Source organism: Barbus barbus, assembly GCF_936440315.1.
Source record: "Barbus barbus genome assembly, chromosome: 47".
Lineage (NCBI taxonomy): Eukaryota > Metazoa > Chordata > Actinopteri > Cypriniformes > Cyprinidae > Barbus > Barbus barbus.
The window spans coordinates 6,342,176-6,361,045 of record NC_136725.1 but is presented as its reverse complement, the minus strand read 5'-3'; the positions used below and the strand labels follow the sequence as shown (position 1 = coordinate 6,361,045).

At 36.1% G+C, this 18,870-nt stretch overlaps 1 protein-coding gene across 2 annotated transcripts; it reads left to right on the top strand.

Annotated features, from left to right (window-relative positions):
- The first annotated feature begins 2,593 nt into the window (after positions 1-2,593).
- Positions 2,594-11,697, top strand: LOC306865708 (ras-GEF domain-containing family member 1B-B). Of its 2 annotated transcripts, none has more exons than XM_079410462.1 (14): positions 2,594-2,883; positions 5,196-5,385; positions 5,477-5,599; positions 7,014-7,151; positions 7,512-7,733; positions 8,440-8,514; positions 8,635-8,727; positions 9,044-9,146; positions 9,279-9,358; positions 10,189-10,284; positions 10,382-10,477; positions 10,561-10,684; positions 11,070-11,142; positions 11,264-11,697. In XM_079410462.1, exons 2-14 carry the CDS (start codon positions 5,203-5,205, stop codon positions 11,283-11,285), a joined length of 1,428 nt encoding a protein of 475 aa, XP_079266588.1. In that variant the 5' UTR covers positions 2,594-2,883; positions 5,196-5,202; the 3' UTR covers positions 11,286-11,697. The 2 variants fall into 2 exon arrangements, with proteins under 2 accessions (XP_079266588.1, XP_079266589.1); XM_079410463.1 differs by having other exon boundaries at positions 2,602-2,858.
- Positions 11,698-18,870: the final 7,173 nt, after the last annotated feature.

Here is an 18,870-nt window from a genome sequence, read left to right as displayed (position 1 = left end):
AAGTCACAATTACGAGAAAAAGTCAGAATTGTGAGAAGTAAAGCCGCAATTTCAAGAAAAAGTCAGAATTGTGAGAAGTCGCAATTCCGAGAAAAAGTCAGAAATGTGAGAAGTAAAGTCGCTATTGCGAGAAAAAGTCAAAATTGTGAGATACAAAAGTCGGAATTACCTTTTTAATTTTTTTTTATTCAGTGGTGAAAATGGGCTTCCATACAAAAACAAAAACAAAATAACATGGGTTCGCATGAAATCAATTTCATCTAGTGGAAACGTTTGGAACAGCGCCCAAACGAAATACTTCTGAAATCTAAATTTTGAGATATCAACCTCAAATTTGGAACATAATTTAATATTTTCTTTTAAAGATTTATTGTTGGAATTTTTGTGATTGGACAGTATGATGACCGGAAGCAAAGTGGGACATAGAGAGGGGGATGTGATCTGGAAATGTCCGCGAGCCAGGACTCGAACTCGGGATGCCCAAATCACAACAGTGCTATATGTCGTTGCGCTGCCCACGAGGCTATCGTAATTAGTAAAGCTTTATTTATTTTGACTTTATTTTATTATGACTTGCTTTGACTATACTGCTGTGAAAGTTATAGGAGTATCACCAGAGATAGTCCAGCCACAATGCTAATTTATGCAGGAAATTTAATATGCAGCTAAAAGGTCACAACACTGCTGTTGCATGTTTGGCAGGAAAAAATAGCAAAGGAAGCTTTCTTGTGAAGTGTGTGCTGACGTACATTCCGGTTATGTAACCCAAGTCTATAAAGGACAACATCATCACAGCTAGTTTGGAGATATAAAAGACTGGAGTTCCCAAAGGGTTCTGCTCTGTTGGTTGAGTCTTTGTGGGTGTAAGCTGAATATGTGTGTTCACCATATGTGATAACACCATCCTTCTGTAGCTGAAGCCCTGCAGGGGCCAGAAGGTTTCAGGGCTTCAGCACCGTGGGTGGAATCCAACACAAGCTTCAGCTTGAAGCACTGTTACTGAGCTCAAGTCAAACTCTCACCATTAGGTGCCTCTTAACGATGTGGGCGAAGCACATCATTCAGGAAAGGCCTCGCAGGGGTGAATTATTCTTACAGACACTTTGTTGAGTGGAGCTGGAGAGGTACGGGCTCAAAATGAAATCCACCTACTTATAAAATGAGACTTGCCTACCTCTGCATTGATGTAATTCAACTTTTATATAACACAAAACTCTGACCACACCCACAGAAATAAAAAATAAGCGGTTCTGGAAAGAGTGGGAAGCTAGTCTTTACCATGGGAATACTGCACACAGCAACATTTGCCTAACCAATGACGTACATTTTGGGGTGGGTTTATGTTTTTGACCAACCAGTGGCAGACTGGGGAAATTTTCTGGAAGCATGTTTGAAATTAATAGCTGTGTTTGCTTGCATAGATGGCATATTCTAATAGGCCAATACCGCTAGCGATTTAGCATTGTAGACCATTGGGTCAATGGGTTTTTTGAAGGAGTTTTGAGTTAAATGCCTGAAATAAGGTCTGTGGTTAACACAAGCTCAAGGTATTTTTACATTGTATTCTACCAAATAAAATCCAACCACGGAGGTTGTCAGGGACATTAAACACCATCGCGCTGCTTTCACAGCCTCGTTGTGTTTAGAATCACACTCTTGCAAACTATTCTAACTCAAACTTTCAGGGAAAATGTTTCTTAATAAAGACCGAAAGAGTTGGTGGAAGCTTAGTAATGCTGATATTGAAGTCATGTGACCGTGGTGTAGCTTATAGCCCACATTTTGCTTTTTACTTCTGGGGATTTGTGAAGACTACCATCCCGCTAAAAAAAAACTATAGAAGCCCAATAGAAACCATCACAGAAATTCCAATGGGTTCCATTAAAATACCATTATAAACCATTAGCTTTTTCCAGTAAAACCATTACAAAATTCCTTTTTGTAGTGTGTTTTGGGCATTTTTCCAATAGGATTTAACATCCCACCAATAGAATCCATCACATACCAATAGACACCGTTATAGTTTCCATTAAAACCAATACAATTCCCATCATAACCATTAAATCCATTACATTTTCTGTTGTTTTTTTCAGCAAAAACATTCAAGAGTTATAAACTTTTGTTGGTCACAAAGCCTATTTTCTGGAATAATTCAAAAGCCTTTTTGAGAGAGTTTTTGTCAAAAGGGTGTTGCTGTTGCTAACTCTATTTTTCATTCTCATAATTTCATGATACACTGAATTAAAAAAAGAGAGCTAATTTCACCGATTATGTATATTGTGTATGTAGGCAGATACATTCTCAGACATATTACATCCACTATATTGCCTAACAATTTTCTCAGGTGTTAATTTAAGTTACTTTCTTGGTACCTATAACACATACCTTGTGCTATTTTTGGACTTATGGTGGCTCTTCATGCCTTATGACATAGCAAAGCTTGATTTTTGCACTCTTTGGCAGTGGTTTGTGCGCGTCTCGGGAGTTGATGGACATCGCACTGGCCAATAAGATCACTGGGAAATTTCAATTTGTTGCTTCCTGCCTCTGATTGGTCAGTCTTCCCTTGTGGGCGAGACCGCATTTTCCGGTTTTCCTTCTTAATGCTTTCGGTGTTACAGGAATTCAGTATTAGTTTCTCATGCACACGATCTGGATTATTAGTAAAACAATGGAGACAGTCGAGCATCACACAGTATCTGTTTGCGTCGCGTGAACTAATCATTAGTATCGCGCGCAGAAGAAAAATAAGACTATCAGCGAGCTTTCATTGTAAGAAAGCAACTTGATCTGGGCTGTGCACGCGTTTGGAGTCTTTTTGTTGGACTTCCTTGGATATCCATATCGTCAACTTTCTCGTACGTTTACTTTTTTAATTTTGTGGTAAGTTTACAAGGATTTGTAAATCACTGTCTTTCAAAAAACTTATGGATGACCGTGTCATACAGCCATTCGTGTTTATTAATTGTTATTGTCTATATTTATTGAATGTGTAATTTTGCAATTAAACAATACACGTATCGCTTTAGAGTCGCTTCAAAAAGACATTTAGTGCATATTTAGTTTATATATATATATTTTCTCACCGTTTCACTTTTCAGATGTGGGGATTTTTATTTTTGTAATCCATCTGTTTGAACTTGTTTTCGTTTCGCTTGTGTTGCTCATACATGTGTAAGAGTGATTGCACATCGTCCATCTGTGATTTTCATTCAGGTCTGATGAGTCAGTGCTAATTAATGAAGGGCAGATTCTGTTTACCATCTCTTCCTTTTCATGAAGTATGTGCATTTTGTGTATATTTGTCACACTTAACATGACCTGAGGGCTGTTTCATAAAACAAGTTTACCAAATAAGCCAGGCTTATTTCAGTTAGTCTGACTTATTTTGAACCAAACCAAGTGACAAAAAGTCAGACTAACTGAAATAAACCTATCTTATTTCATAAACGTGTTTTATCAAATAGCCCCTTGTTCCAGAAAAGTTTGTTTACTGTGCTTCCCCAGGGAAGCGACACATTTACAGGAGAATTCCATCCTAAAATATAATATACTGTAGTCAGTAGCGTTACTTCCTGTTGTTCCAAACATATAGGCCCATGATTTTCTTTCTACAAAAAAGAAATTCAGAAGGTTAGGTGCTGCTGACAGCCACAGTTTGCATACACTTTCATTTATTATTTTTCCATGCAATGAAAAACTTGTCATTCTGCTTAACATCTCCTTTACTGTTCCACACACACAAAAAAAGTCATACAGGTTAGGAACAACACGAGGATGAGTAAATGATGACAGGGTTATAATTTGTTTGCGAAATATCCATTTAATGATTGATGAATAAGCGACAAGGAAAATCACGAGAAAGGGAAGATGGTTGGTCAGTGAGTCACTGTTGTCATAGAAACATCTTTGCCAGTTGTTTTTGGGTTCAGAATTTGGAACGTTTGCTTTTAACCACAAGCACGTTGGCTTTTATTTGAGCAAGTCATCCCTCGGGACTGTTTTCTACATGAAATGGAGCAGAACAGTAGGGCTGTAGTATAGGATGCACTGAACTCGGTAAAGGAGATCAGTGGAAAGACTCCTGCCATTAAACCTGCTTGACCTCAAGACTCTTCCTTAATCCAATAACAGTGTTTAGAATTAAGAGTACACCTAGTTTACAGGAGCTTTACAGATTGCAGAGCAGGAGGGAAATTAACTTTTCTTCTGACCTCCGTCCACTGTGATTAGTAAATGCCTTTTTGTATTTTGTTAGTTAGATTTCCCCCCAATTCGAACAGCTTTAAAATCTTAGAACTGAACTTTTGCATTGTACGAGATTGCAAAATGCATTGTGCACATTTACGAGATGGGAAGTTGTAGTTCAAGTCACTTCAGTTGAGCAAGATACCTTTTCTGCATTTGTTTTAAAAACTCTATATCCGTAAAATCATGAATAAAGAAAGAACACTATGGTATTTTGTTCATGCAACCTAATTTAAAATAATTTTAGCACATTTACCATTTACACATTGTGTTTTCTCACTGACACTTTTCCATTTTTGCATTGTAAATCTGGGGTACTTTTGTAACTTTTAGTGTCCAGGGTTCAAACTGAGTTATCAAGTGTCACTTGCCCTGTTTGTGCTGAGTTTTACTAACTAGCTTATGTTGACAAAGGATGTGTGCCTTTACAATCAACTAAACTTAATCTGTTAACAGTCCAACTGTTTCAGCATAAACCTGATAATAGCATTTCCAACTGAAATCTATAGATCTTGAATGGTTTGAAGTTTGGTCTCTTTTTAAAGAAAGCACTTTGCACATTATTGAAACGAGTGATAAATAGGAAACGGAGAAGAAAAATGGCCAAATGTGAAATGAGCTTTCACAATTTGTTTGGATTAGAAAGGTTAATTGGGCCCACCGTTTGGCCAGTGACAGATAACAGGTTAAACATGGTTGAGGTTTTGCTAATATTCAAGTTGAAAGTTCATATAAGTTAGAATGGATTGGAGAAGAAAAAGAAATGTTTGTATGTTTCTAAACAACTTCTTGTCAAATTGAATCAATTGAGGCAGTTTGACTAGTAGATAAGCGAAATACAGACTCTTTGCATGTTCATCTGGTGGTGGGTGTTCATTTCACACCTTGTTTCAGAGGGATGCTGCTATGCAACTTTCTTACAGGCTGACTAATGTTTTCATCCACAGGTCCAAAATGCCACAGACAACGCCATATTCAAGCAAATTCAACCCTAGCACTTACAGCAGCAGCCATAGTCACCGCCAACCTGTGGAGGAGAACTATGGGGGTCTGCACTACCGTGATAATAAGCTTGTGTCTGGCTCTCTGGAAGCCCTGATACAGCTCTTAGTCCCGACTGTGGACTATTACCCTGATGTAAGTATACAGCCTTCGCTGTGATAATTATTAGTTGCATGGTGAATGTCAACGTTTGACTGACGCTTGAGACTTTCCTGTCATTTTTCAGAGGTCGTATATTTTCACCTTCCTGCTAAGCTCCCGTCTCTTCCTGCATCCGTTTGAGCTCATGTCTCGTGTTTGTTACCTCTGTGTGGACCATCACAGGGTTGGCGACCCACAGACAGATAAGGTAATCTTATATCACCAAATGAGTCATTTTACATCACAACAGTGTTACCTTCTCTGGAAATATAACTCGGATGTATTGCATAACCATGTGGTAATGTCTGTTTTTGGATAATCCAGTGAATTAATCAGACTTTGAAAGGTACTCGAATGGAAGCAAACCAAAAGATAAGATTATTCATAACAAATGACTGAATAAGTCTGGCATCAGTGCAAAAACGCATTCACATTATGTAACACTTGAACAAAAGATTCAAAAGAGTCATACATAATAAAATGATTCCATGTTAGAATCATTTTTAAAATAGCCGATACACACACACCTGTGTGACAGCTCATGAATTAATTCTATTTTGATATGCCAAATTGTCCACAAACCCCACGTGACACAACACTTCAAAAATAAATCCCTCCCATTAGGGGTTTGAATCTTTGGGTTGGAAAATACATTAAGGTATAGTTCACCCAAAACATATTCTGTCATCATTTACTCAGCCTCAGATTGTTCCAAACCTGTATGAGTTTCTGTCTTCTGTTAACCACAGGAGGATAATTAAAATAATTTTGGTAATCTTGTAATTTAATAATAATAATTTCCGTAAAATTGCGGTTCCCATTAACATCCTATATATATATATGTCATTTTTATTTTTATTTTCCCATACTATTGAAGTCTATGGGTACCAGCAACTGTTTGGTTACCAAGATTCTTTAAAGTATTTTCTTATGTGTTCAACAGAAGAAAGAAACTCATACAGGTTTGGAACAACATGAGGGCAAAAACAAAATGATGACAGAATTTTCATTTTTAGGTGGATTATCCCTATAAATTCTTTGGTTTTCAATTTAATCTAACTTTTTTACATATTATTTCAGTAGGCATCAATTATTATTTTAAATTCATTTGTTGAATCATTTAAATACATTAAATAGTATATTAAATACTATCTAGGTAAGACACAAAATACTTTAGACATTTATTGCACCAAAAAGTAACTTAAAAAATTTAACATTTGTGAGGATCTTCACTCCAAGGCATGCTAGAAATGTTGATGCATTTTTATATATATATATATATATATATATATATATATATATATATATATATATATATATATACATGCATGTATATGTGTGTGTGTTTATTTATATATATATATATATATATATATATATATATATATATATATGATTTATTCAGCATGTTGTTTCTTTGTGCATTAAAATAATTATTAATTGCCAGTTTAAACAATTTACTAAGACGTTACTAAAAAACTGTACTTGAAAATGACAGATTTTAGTAAACAAATGATTTAGTAGCTTATAGCTATAAGTTCCTAATAGTTGTACCCAGTAGCTACTATCTTATAGCAAACTGTAGATGATTCAGTGCTAAATTGTCTTGCTTTACTCAACAGAAAAGAATACGGGAAATGGCACCGAAAATCGTGCAGCTGCTCACAGAATGGACGGAGACATTTCCGTACGACTTCAGGGATGAGCGCATGATGCGCAGCCTCAAAGAGATGACCCATCGTCTTGCCTTTGGAGATGAGGTCAGCAGAGATGATGCCTTCTTGATGATCTAGCACAAACATCATGATTGCATCATGTTATTGTTTGTTTCTGAACTAAGTTGAATCTTGAATAAATAAATAATGATGTGTGGATAAATTCTAAACAGCTTTTGTATGGATAAATCGATATATTGGACAACAACATGACATGGATTTGAAGCCAAATGCGTTGGATTTGCATGTACGCTGTTTGGCTTCAAACCCTCTGACGTATTTCCTTTTTGCTCAAGCTGTGATATCAACACAACAGCTTACAGTTACCAAATGTTTTTTTTGGCTACAGACATGAATGGATATTATAACGCTGACGTAGGAAATGGTTGTGTTGTTTTTGACTAGCTGTCACGGAGGGCCATGCAGAGACTCATTCAGCGCCTCTTACGCAAACTGACCACCCTCGGACAGTACGAAGAGTCGCTGGCGACATCCAGCGCTGCCGCCGCCATGGACCGACCACTCGCTCTCAAGTCCAAACAGCAGTTAGTACGGAGAGAAGAGTGCGTTTTGAACCTGTGCGATGACCCTTTCGTCTTTGCCCAACAGCTGACACACATTGAGATGGTGAGTGACGGCAAGGTTCAATCTGATTGGCTGTCAGTATTGATGTTCTGCACTTTTAAATAGTTCACCAAAAAATACAAATTTGCTAAAAATTAGTCACCCTCAGGCCATCCAACATGTAGATGAGTTTGTTTCTTCATGGAAACAGATTTGGAGAAAGTTTGCATCACATGACTTGCCCAATGGATCCTCTGCAGTGAATGGGTGCCGTCAGAATGAGAGTCCAAACAGTTGATAAAATCACAATAATCCACACCACTCCATCGATTAATGTCTTGTGAAAGTGAAAAGCTGCGTGTTTGTAAGAAACAAATCCAACGTTAAGGTGTTTTAACTGCGTATTTCTCTCCTGATTCAGATGCAGTATTATTGATAGAGGACTTGTATTTTAGCCAGAAGCAATGTTTTTAAAGTTAAAAACATCCTAATGATGGATTTGTTTCCTTCAAACACGTAACTTTTCACTGCACAAGATGTTAACTGATGGACTGGAGTGGTGTGGATTGTGATGTTTTTATCAGCTGTTTGAACTCCCATTCTGACGGCACCCATTCACTGCATTGGTGGGCAAGTCATGTGATGCTACATTTCTCCAAATATGTACTGGAAAAGAAATAACATCATCTATATCGACAACCTGAGAGTACGTTTTCAGAAATGTATTACCAGATAACTACTACTTTAAGCCTGCTCTCGTGTTTTCTAGGAGAGACTCAGTTATATTGGCCCTGAAGAATTCGTTCGAGCGTTTGCTCAGAAAAGACCCTTGGACAACCATAAGGTAAGCCGGTCACACAGCTGTAGTCATAGATTACGTAAGACACTGTAAATGGAAACAGAATGGCCACAGATACAGAAGCAGCTTGACTATTTCATTGACAGTTGAATGTTTGTCCCTCAGAGTTTCTTCAGCAAAAGAAAAGCGAGCAACCTGGAGGCTTACGTTGAATGGTTCAACAGACTGAGCTACCTGACAGCCACAGAAATTTGCATGGTGAGCACACCTTTCATCTATTTTGGGAATAAAGCAAAGCAGTGCTAGCAGGCAAAAATCTTATCTTTTGTTGTTGACGTCAAAGGTTATGTAACCGCTCTGTCACTTGTATAATTCTGAGCCTGTGCAGTTAATTCTGTTACTTTTGAATGATCTGAAGGTGGTGGTTTGCTACTTTATTTCCAATGTAAAATCTGCGTCCTGAAGCAAAACCTATTGAGAACAGTGCTGTATGTAATTGAGAACACTGCTGTATGTAACCGCGTATGATTTGCAATCACTGACACTATGCTGTCCTCTGCTGGTTTGTCTTCAGCCGGTGAAGAAGAAACACCGAGCAAAAGTGCTGGAGTTCTTCATAGATGTGGCACAGGAATGCTTCAACATCGGCAACTTCAACTCATTAATGGCCATTATTAGTGAGTACATATTGAATGATATTGTCGATAACTATGAAATTTATAATGCAGTGTTGAAAATACAATTTCTTAGCCTTAGTCTTGATTTGCATTGAAGTGATTTCACATTATTAACAATGTTTTACTGTGTAGCTGGGATGAACATGAACCCTGTATCCAGACTGAAGAAAACCTGGAATAAAGTCAACACAGACAAGTTTGACATCCTGGTGGTAAGGAAAAGCGCAAGATATGCACACCTAATGCAAAGTGAATTTTAGCATTGCGTTACTCACTCTAGTTTACTGCTGTCAAACGATTAATCGCATCCAAAATAAGTTTTTGTTTACATAATAAATATACACAGTACACACACATATATTATGTATATATAAATACAGTCAATACACAATATAAATATTAAATAAATGTGTATATATAATATAAATTATATAGATACATGTAAAGAGTTTCAAAATATATACTGAATGACTGTATGTGTATAATAAATATACACAGTACACACACATTACATAAACTTTTATTTTGGATGCAATGTTTTTTCCGTCACTTGTGGGAAAAAATTCCGATACAACCGGACGTGTCTAAGTTCTTTGCTGATTTATTATTTGCGACACCATGTAATGCGAATTTTCCACTGAAGTTGAAAATGTTCAACTTCCGTGGAAGATGTCCAATTTGTGTCAAATTCATGCCTTTACATTGGCTTTGTATGTAATCTACTCGCAAAAATAATTAATTCAGATTTGGTGTGCACAACTGTATAATTTAAACTTGGAAATACACAACTTTTTTTTTTTTTTTTTTTTTTTTTTTTTTACGGAAATTGAGAAAATGATCTGCCCCATTTCTCTGTCACCATACAAATAAGCAAATTGGTCATGGCATTGCAAAAATGCAAGTTTTTTGTTTGAAATGCAATTACATTAGAAAAATTAAATATTGTAGTCTCAGACTTTTAGACTTCACTATATGGATGCTTTAAACTATGCTTGTTTTTCTATGCACACAGTTAATTTTGCTGTTTGTTTTGGTATTTTAGCACCAAATGGACCCATCTAGCAACTTCTACAACTACCGCACTGCATTGCGGGGAGCAACTCAGAGGTCTAGTACAGCACACACAAGCCAAGAAATGGTAATTATTTATTTTATTTTTTTTATAAATGCAACCTAAATTCACATGCAGTTCTTAAGTGTTAAAATTAAATGAATTCACTGTTCTTGTCTTTCAGATTGTTATCCCGTTCTTCAGCTTGTTCATCAAGGATATCTACTTCCTGAATGAAGGCTGTGTCAACAGACTGCCTAACGGCCACATCAATTTTGAGGTAAATTGACATTTAATACTCTATAATACTATATCACTTGGTTATCTAGTAGCTTGAAAAGCTTTTCTTTACTCATCTTACAGAAATTCTGGGAGTTGGCCAAGCAAGTGAGTGAGTTTCTGTCTTGGAGGCAGGTGATCTGTCCTTTTGAGAGGGACAGGAAAACCCTGCAGTATCTCATCAGCGCACCAGTGTTCAGTGAAGATGGTGAGCCATCGCTGCTTTCTACTTGCATTTACAAAAATAGACGGTGAAATGTCTGCAGGTGTTTTGCAAAAAGAAAGAAAGGACCAATCACAATTAAGTATTCCGTCATACAATGATGTCACCTATTCATGTAATAAATATTTCACCTTTATTTTAAGATAACATCATTAAAGTGTAATTACAAATAAGTATTGAGTAATATTAATTATCTACATGTACTTACTACAGGGTTTGGTTTATGGTTGGTTGCTTGTAATTATGCCTAATTTCCTGTTATTACGGGGTCTGTCACGTTACCATAAAGTGTTGCCAGTATTTCTGTACATTTCAGTATTTCTGTGGTTTTAATTGGGTTTGTGGAATAAATGTATTTGTTGTGTTTCAGAGCTCCAGCTCGCTTCATATGAGAGTGAAGGTCCTGAAAACAATCTGGAGAGAGACACACGCCGTTCACTCAGGTCTGAACGCTTTTCTGAAAACCCTTGTTCCAGACATGTTGTAACTTTTAAACAACATTGACTAGCCACTACTGTATATGCGCACTCTATTTCATATGCTGTTTGTTTCTCGTTGCTGTAGGTCGTCCCTCAGTAGAATGTGAACGGTGAATTTGGGATTGTGTCCTAACACATGGACTGATGGCACTGAAGACTTTGAAGGACTTCTGTAATCGTTACACTTTTCTGTTGTTTCATTGGTGAAGTTGAGGCTGGATTCTCATGTGACAGTAACATTATGCTAAAAGAAACATACTCATCTCATTTACCTCAAGTACCTTAATGAAATGTGTTTATAAATATGCTATAGATCTCCTGGGTGAATTAAGAGCATGTCGCTGGCTGACCTGCTCTACTATTACATTGTTTTGTTTTGTCTTTTGCTTTTGGTAAGTGGTATTAATAGTTTGTGTACTGAACATATTTGTTGCAATATTAAAAAAGATATTTTTGTGTATTATAGTTTCATGTGATCTGTGTATATGTTTCCCTATAAAGAATCTCTGAATTAAGCTGATTTTGAGTTTTTTTGTTCTATTAGTTTTTCAACTGCTCACACACAATATTTTACTTGTCACAGTTTCTGAAACCTGACACTCAAACACCAGAACCACACACCAAATCTGCAAAACCATAAACTACTTCTCAGCCTTTGACTCAGTTTTCAATTTCATAAAACACTTTTTTTTTTTTTTTCTTTTTTTTTTTTTTGCTTTGGCACAATTTTAAAAACAAGGCTCATTTTGTCAAAACACTACACAATTCACAAAAGAATCAGAACATCTCAGATCTTTTGCAAAATGAAACCCTTCGTTCAAAACTTTACAATCATTTAACAAAACCCAGTTTTGGAATCGTAAGGCACACACATGGTTCATAAAGCTGGATTTAGTTTGAACCACTTACACACTGCTGTGCTCAGTCTTAAACACTTGTAACATATTCTATTTTTGATAGGTTTTTTTGTGAGATATTGTTAAAGTACGTGAATATAGTGACCAAACACAACACATGAGGCAAGTACTGCACATTCATGAAAATCTTTATTTCTCACCACATTATGTGTGTGTATATATAGGGTGAAGGTCATAAACCTTCCTCTGCCATGTGGAAGGGAAAAAGGAAAGGAAGAGAGGGTGTTGTGGGAGATACTGGAATAATGGAACCAGATACCTAGTCTGTCTAAAAATGAGTATGTGGTCGGTGTTGTAAGGGCCTATTTTGGTATGCAGATGGAGGACTCTATTGTGATGTTACCACCACGTTGACCCGGGACATTCAAAATAGCTCTTGTGGCCAAAGAATTTTCTCCCTCTTCCTCTTCCTGCACCACTGCTTTTCATTTTTGTTGAAGACAAAAATTCACCTGTTGCCTTTTTATAGTGCTTACACCGTGATTGTTAAGTTTACAGTTAAGCCCCTAAGTGTCTGTTTGAGCAATTGGTTCATATGTGCAGTATTTTGGAAAGCAGTGCCTTAAAATGGCATTGAAGTAACATCATGTAAGATTTCTGTCTCTAATGTAGAAAACTGTTTTTAGTGTCTTGCAATACAATGTGTGTAGTGTTTTGCAAACAGTGTTAGGCTGAGAATGTGCTTGCTTGAGTGTCTGGTTTCAGTAACTGTGTGTTAATTTTCATTTTAGTGTGTAAGCAATCGTAAAAAACTGTAGTATTGCAAATGTTTGCTTTTGAGATGTGATTGTGATGTTTTGAATGCAGTGCTTCATTTTGCAAGAGATGCTAGGCATTTTGCATTTTGTGTGTGCAATTCTTGGATTTGTGTGTAAAGTTTTGAAAAAAAAGAGGCAAAGTTTTGAAAATGTCTGTAAGCAGCTGAAAAAAAATAATAGTTTGTGATTTGTAGAGATGGATAGCAAATAAAGAAGTACTCTTGCGCCACCTAGTGTCCAAACTAGTATTGATTCTACGACTTGTGGTGACCAATTTAGATCAACTTTAGATAAAATTTTGTACCATTCAAATGAATCCAATAATCTGTTTGGCTTTTTAAGATTATTTCACACACACACACACACACACATCTATATATATACATTATATTTTTTAAATAAGCAACATTTTTATTATTTATTATATATAATATAATTCATAATATACACACATATATATATATATATATATATAATACATATTATTTATAATATGTATAAAACTTTTAAACAGTAAAACAGTGATGACATCAAATAGTTTTTTTGACAACACAAATAACTGAAGTTTAAAAAAATATATTTAGTTTTTTTTTTTTTTTTAAATACAGTGCATCACAAAGTGGCACCACAAGTAAAATACAAACAAACAAAAGAACAGGATTTAAAAAAAAAATTGCAAATAATTTGGCATAATTTTGTCAGATTGACCTGAATAAGCTTTCTCAAACATTTATTTAATATAAAAGAAATATCTAATAAATCTACATCTTAAACACTAACTTTTATGTTTAGAAAGTGATGCCTCTCCACACTACTGCCTTATCTGTATATTCTGTACATATGTAACATATTGTAGGCACTGTATCCTGCTTATTGCACTTCTGGTTAGATGCTAACTGCATTTCGTTGCCCTGTACCTTACATGTGCAATGACAATAAAGTTGAATCTAATCTAATCTTGAATCTAATCTAATCTTATACAAATAACATGAGAAAAATGCATCTTCATTCTTAGAGATACAAATAGCATGAGAGAGGGTTATCTTCAATGTCAGATTTTTTTTTTAAAATTTTTCTGTGACACCATAGGAAACATAGATACGTCAACTACCCTTATTTAGATAGTTCTAGGAAATGTTGGTGAAACATTTAAGAGACAATATCTTTTTTATATATAAGCTTATGTATGAGAGGTCATGTGACGTGACAGGTGATGACGCTCTCTGAACGTTTCGTTACATATCAGACGCTTCAGCCTCTGGTCTCTGTGCCTCGACTGTCTCTCATCTGACATCACTCTCTTGTGGTGGGACCTCATGTGTTGCACCAGGTCCGATGTCATATGGAAAGAAATGTTACATTTAGCACACCAGTTCTGGATAGGTAGCCCAAGAGAAGACAGAGAGGGGGTCAGTAGCGACTGCAGACGGTTAGTGTGTAGATGCAGCATATGGGAGGTCATGGGCCAAAGGTTGGCACTGGGAATAAGAGCCAAATGTTTTGATCCGTGTTTAGTAAAGCAGAGCTGTGGAAGTTGAGTGGTAGAATGCTGTGGAGGATAGATGCCCGGTTAGCGATGAAGTTGCTGCTAAGACTGGTTGACATCAGCCGGATATGAGGAGGAGGTTGTGTGAACGCACTTTTTTTGTTCTTGTCACCTTGAGCATCGTTTGACACTCTAGTGGTGAACACAGACTTTGTCACTATTGTACTGGACTTCAAATCCTGGTTGTCTGGGTCTGTTGTGCAGTTGTTATGGCATTGTGGTTGGCTGCATGGAGAATTTTGGCCCTCGCTGAAAGACTTTTCATTGGAGGACGACAAGGAACATTCACTCCATTAACACAAAACCTTTTCACTAATACCTTTTCGTCTCCGTTTGTGTCAAAAGATGATGGTTCGCTATCACTCTCGTCTGTGTCTGATTCAAGAGAATGTCTTCTTTTAGGGCTCTTTGCATCTGTGGGATGCTTTTTCCTGCAGTTCTCCAGCTCTCGTGCTAAATTGTGGAAGTTTGTGGCAGGTTTGCTACTTTGAATTTCTGGGAGGGTGATTTTCTTCAAGAAACTTGTAGGTTTCTTTATGCAGAAAAATCTCTTGTGTGCCAACAGAAGAAATTCAAAGAGAAAACTCTGTTTGCATTCAGAGCAAATTAAACCTAAAAGAGAAATCAAATAAAAAGTAATCTGTGAAACATTTAAGTATTGGCAGTAGTGGCCAGTTTAACCGTTTTGTTCCAAAACACTGATTGGTTGATTTTTGAGTGACTCAAATTCAAGAATGAAACAAACATGAGTAAATCATTGAATCAACATTCAACACATTCATGTGCTTTATTTTTTTCTGGTTTGTTTTTTAAATATGTAATTACAATTTTCTAAAATGGGTCTAAAGCTTGTTTTACCGTTTCATAACAATAGCTTTAAATATAATTGACAAAGCCGTATTATTTTAGATAAAATTCAAAAACCCTGATTCATTTGGTAATGAAACATGTATGGGTGATTAATTTAATAATTAATTCAGCCAAATCATTCAAAAACACTGATGTATTCATGAACAAAACAAGTGACTGTCTTAGTGAGTCATTGAATTATTCACTTAACCTATTTATTCATTCTGAAACATTGCATTTAATATAACGTTGTTATATAAATATATAATGCATTCAAACCTTTTGTGTTCTTTTGCTTTGTGCTGAGGTCAAGCAGTATATCTCTCCCGTACCAAACTAAAAGCTCTGTCTTTTCAGGAATATCCTTTATGGCTCTGAAAAACAGGTGTCCGTTCTTCATATATGCCTCTAGATTTTGCTCCTCTGCATTCCTGGCTGACTGAATCATCTGAAAATATTTGCTGGATACTGATGGGTCCATCTGAACAATCCAAAAGAACATGTCCTTAATATCTGAAAATTAATACATTATTTGTAATACAACAAAAGTTATTTGCATAATTCATAATAGCCGAGATTGGAGGTAGACAGCTGTCAAATGGTGAATTGGCCACAAAGACTATATCTTTGCAATGTTAAAATTTCTGTAAGGTTATAATCGCTTTTACACAAATTCGGATTTTCTCTAGCAGTGAATTTGTATGGTGTTTGTATCTTATATTGAAAGTAAAATTTCGTATATTTTTTGCAGCTGGGTTAACATGACATAGATTAGCGCTACTTATAAAATAAAGGAAGATTTTATTTGAATAGTCAGCCCGATCTCATGAAAGTGCTATAAATAGTATATAAATGGACTTTGTCGTGTGTACGATACGCGATGATTAAGGTTGTGGGGTAGATGCGTATCATATGCACGCGAAAACTGCGTATTATATGCACGACAAACACGTTCGTATCATATGTACGCCAAAGTCCATTTTTGCGTATAAATACCACGAGTTTTCTTTTTAATTTGGCGTACTATTTATACGTATTTTCATGAGACCGGGCATTAATGTCAGGTCTGGGGAAGTTGACTTGTCACATGTGCTTAATATGTTTTTCTTTACTTTATATATAATTGCGGTTCCCCAAAATACTTGTTTGTTCATACTATTTTTCCTATAGGCAATAAAGGTGAAAATTTCAATATATTCCTTAAAGATAAGACCTTAAAGTAGGCCTAGCCTATATGTCCTATATATACACACACATAAGTTAAGTTTCATTCTAATAAATATTCACTGCGTAAAAGCCTGACAAGCAGCGCCGGTCTATAAGTCATTTATTACTTATTTAAATGACCTGCAGCACATAGGCGGTCTCTGGTCTGTCCGCGCACTTGCAGGCGATGAACGCGACGCTGTCACAGAGGGAGGTGTGTGTCAGAGCACATGGACCGAGCACAGCTCCTGCAGGCACGCCTCGAGAGGTGCTGATGCTGCTCACAAAACACGCGCTTTCCTCTGGACCCTGAGACATCAATTTGAAAATCAAATCCACTTTCTGTATTTTTAAACAGAGCTTTAATTATCATCAAAAATGCATCTTACCATTTTAATCTCAAGCAAAGTTTATAAAATCCTCTCAGCTGAGTCGGTGTCTTGATATGGATGCTCTGAGTGATGATTCTTAAATTATGAACGCAGTCATTTATCTGCGGGAAACAGTGACGAGACTCCGCCCCCGACTCCCCTGACCTGTCCTGCTCTTATCTCTAATGTGAGTCGCTCTGGGTCAGTGTCGCTAATCGTGGATATAGATATGTGTGGCTGACTCCTGAGCACTGCATCTTTGGCTCAAACGTCTAACCTGAGATCGCTGAGATGAGCTCATTACTGTCATATTAACAGCAGTGCGTTCAGGCGTAAATCATCACTACCAGTGTTATTCTATCTATCTATCTATCTATCTATCTATCTATCTATCTATCTATCTGCCTGCTCTTAGTGACTTTTGATTATAAATGAAAAGGTATTTTCTGCAATGCACTGCCTTTTAAATCCCCAAGTTTTTCATTTTTAAATTTCAACTGAATATTCTAGTCCGTTAGCTTTTTAAAAAGAAAAATAAACTCTACCCATAGAGGTCCAAAACTATTTTTTTACCCATTTATATCATTTTGATTTACCACTGCAGTGTTCACTTGCAGACAAATACATTAAATAAAGTTATCTAAAGATTATTGCATATTTACAAGCATTTTTTGTGGTTAATTTTCAAATTTACTATTTGAAAGTGAAAGTGACATGACATACAGCCAAGTATTGTGACCCATACTCGGAATTTGTGCTCAACCTAACCCAGCCTAAGTGCACACACACAGCAGTGAACACACATCCGGAGCAGTAGGCAGCCGGGGAGCAGTTGGGGGTCTGGTGCCTAGCTCAAAGGTCTCGCCTCAGTCGTGGTATTGAGGGTGGAGAGAGCGCTGTACATTCACTCCCCCCACCTACAATCCCTGCCAGACCTGATACTCAAACCTGCGACCTTTGGATTACCGGTCTCAACGCTCTAACCACTAGGCCATGACTTCACCACACTATTTATAGTTTTTGACCTATAATTTTGGATCTGCCATTTAAATATATATTTAGAGCTTTCTAAAGTGTTTAATAGCTACTGTTTGCAAATTGTTTTATTCTATTTTATGATTTTACCATGTGTGACCACCATGTGTGCACTGTAAAACTTTTCGTTGTAAATTTACAGTAAAATACTGGCAGCTGGGTTGCCAGCCACATACTGTATTTTTACAGTACTACTACTGTACACAACATTTACAGTTCTGTACTGTATTTACGAAATACAGTATTATACTGTTATATAACTTTTTTACAGTATTACACTGTGCTCTTTACAGGGAATACTGTAAATCCTGCTTTTATTTCAGTACTCTTGGATTTACAAAATTAAAAATATACTTTTTCATAACAGTATTCACAAAAAAATAGAGAAAATAATATTTTCTGAGTTTTAAAACATTTTATTTATTTTGAAGAAAAGACCAGGCAATTGCCTTATATGAATTTACTGGCTGAAATGCCAGCTGTAGTTTTTTTTTTCCTTTTTCTTTTAAATATAAAACATGTAAAATGCAATTAACAATTAGTAAGTAATTCAAAATACAGTAATCTTATTTACTTTTAAAGAATGGAAAGGTTTTTCAGAAATATATTTTTTAAAAGTCTTTCAGAAGAGAGGAAACCTGTGGGTTTACAGTACTGTTCTCTTTTTACACAACATGTCCAGTCTTGTAAGTCACTTTTCCTTTCTTGGTTTTTGATGCACATTCAGGGTTGATGTTGAGAAAGCATCTAAAAGACAGAAAAGAAAAAAAGTGAACATTATGTATATATCTAATATATATATATATATATATATATATATATATATATACACACACACAGCATCTCACAGAAGTGAGTTCTGTGAGACTGCACAGAGAATTGCAACACTTACGATGTGATTACATGACTACATGATAATGTTAAATATGCAATATGTCATTCAGCTCTTTAATCAACTGTATAAAATATTTGTTAAAATATACTTAAGTACTTTACAAATACTGTCAAAA

Bases quoted from the DNA above. Each gene is read 5' to 3' on its own strand.
- LOC306865708 (XM_079410462.1), top strand. From the start codon at position 5,203: ATGCCACAGACAACGCCATATTCAAGCAAATTCAACCCTAGCACTTAC. The intron at 8,728-9,043 runs GTGAGCACACCT...GTTTGTCTTCAG, and splicing joins CAGCCACAGAAATTTGCATG to CCGGTGAAGAAGAAACACCG. The intron at 10,285-10,381 runs GTAATTATTTAT...CTTGTCTTTCAG, and splicing joins CACACACAAGCCAAGAAATG to ATTGTTATCCCGTTCTTCAG.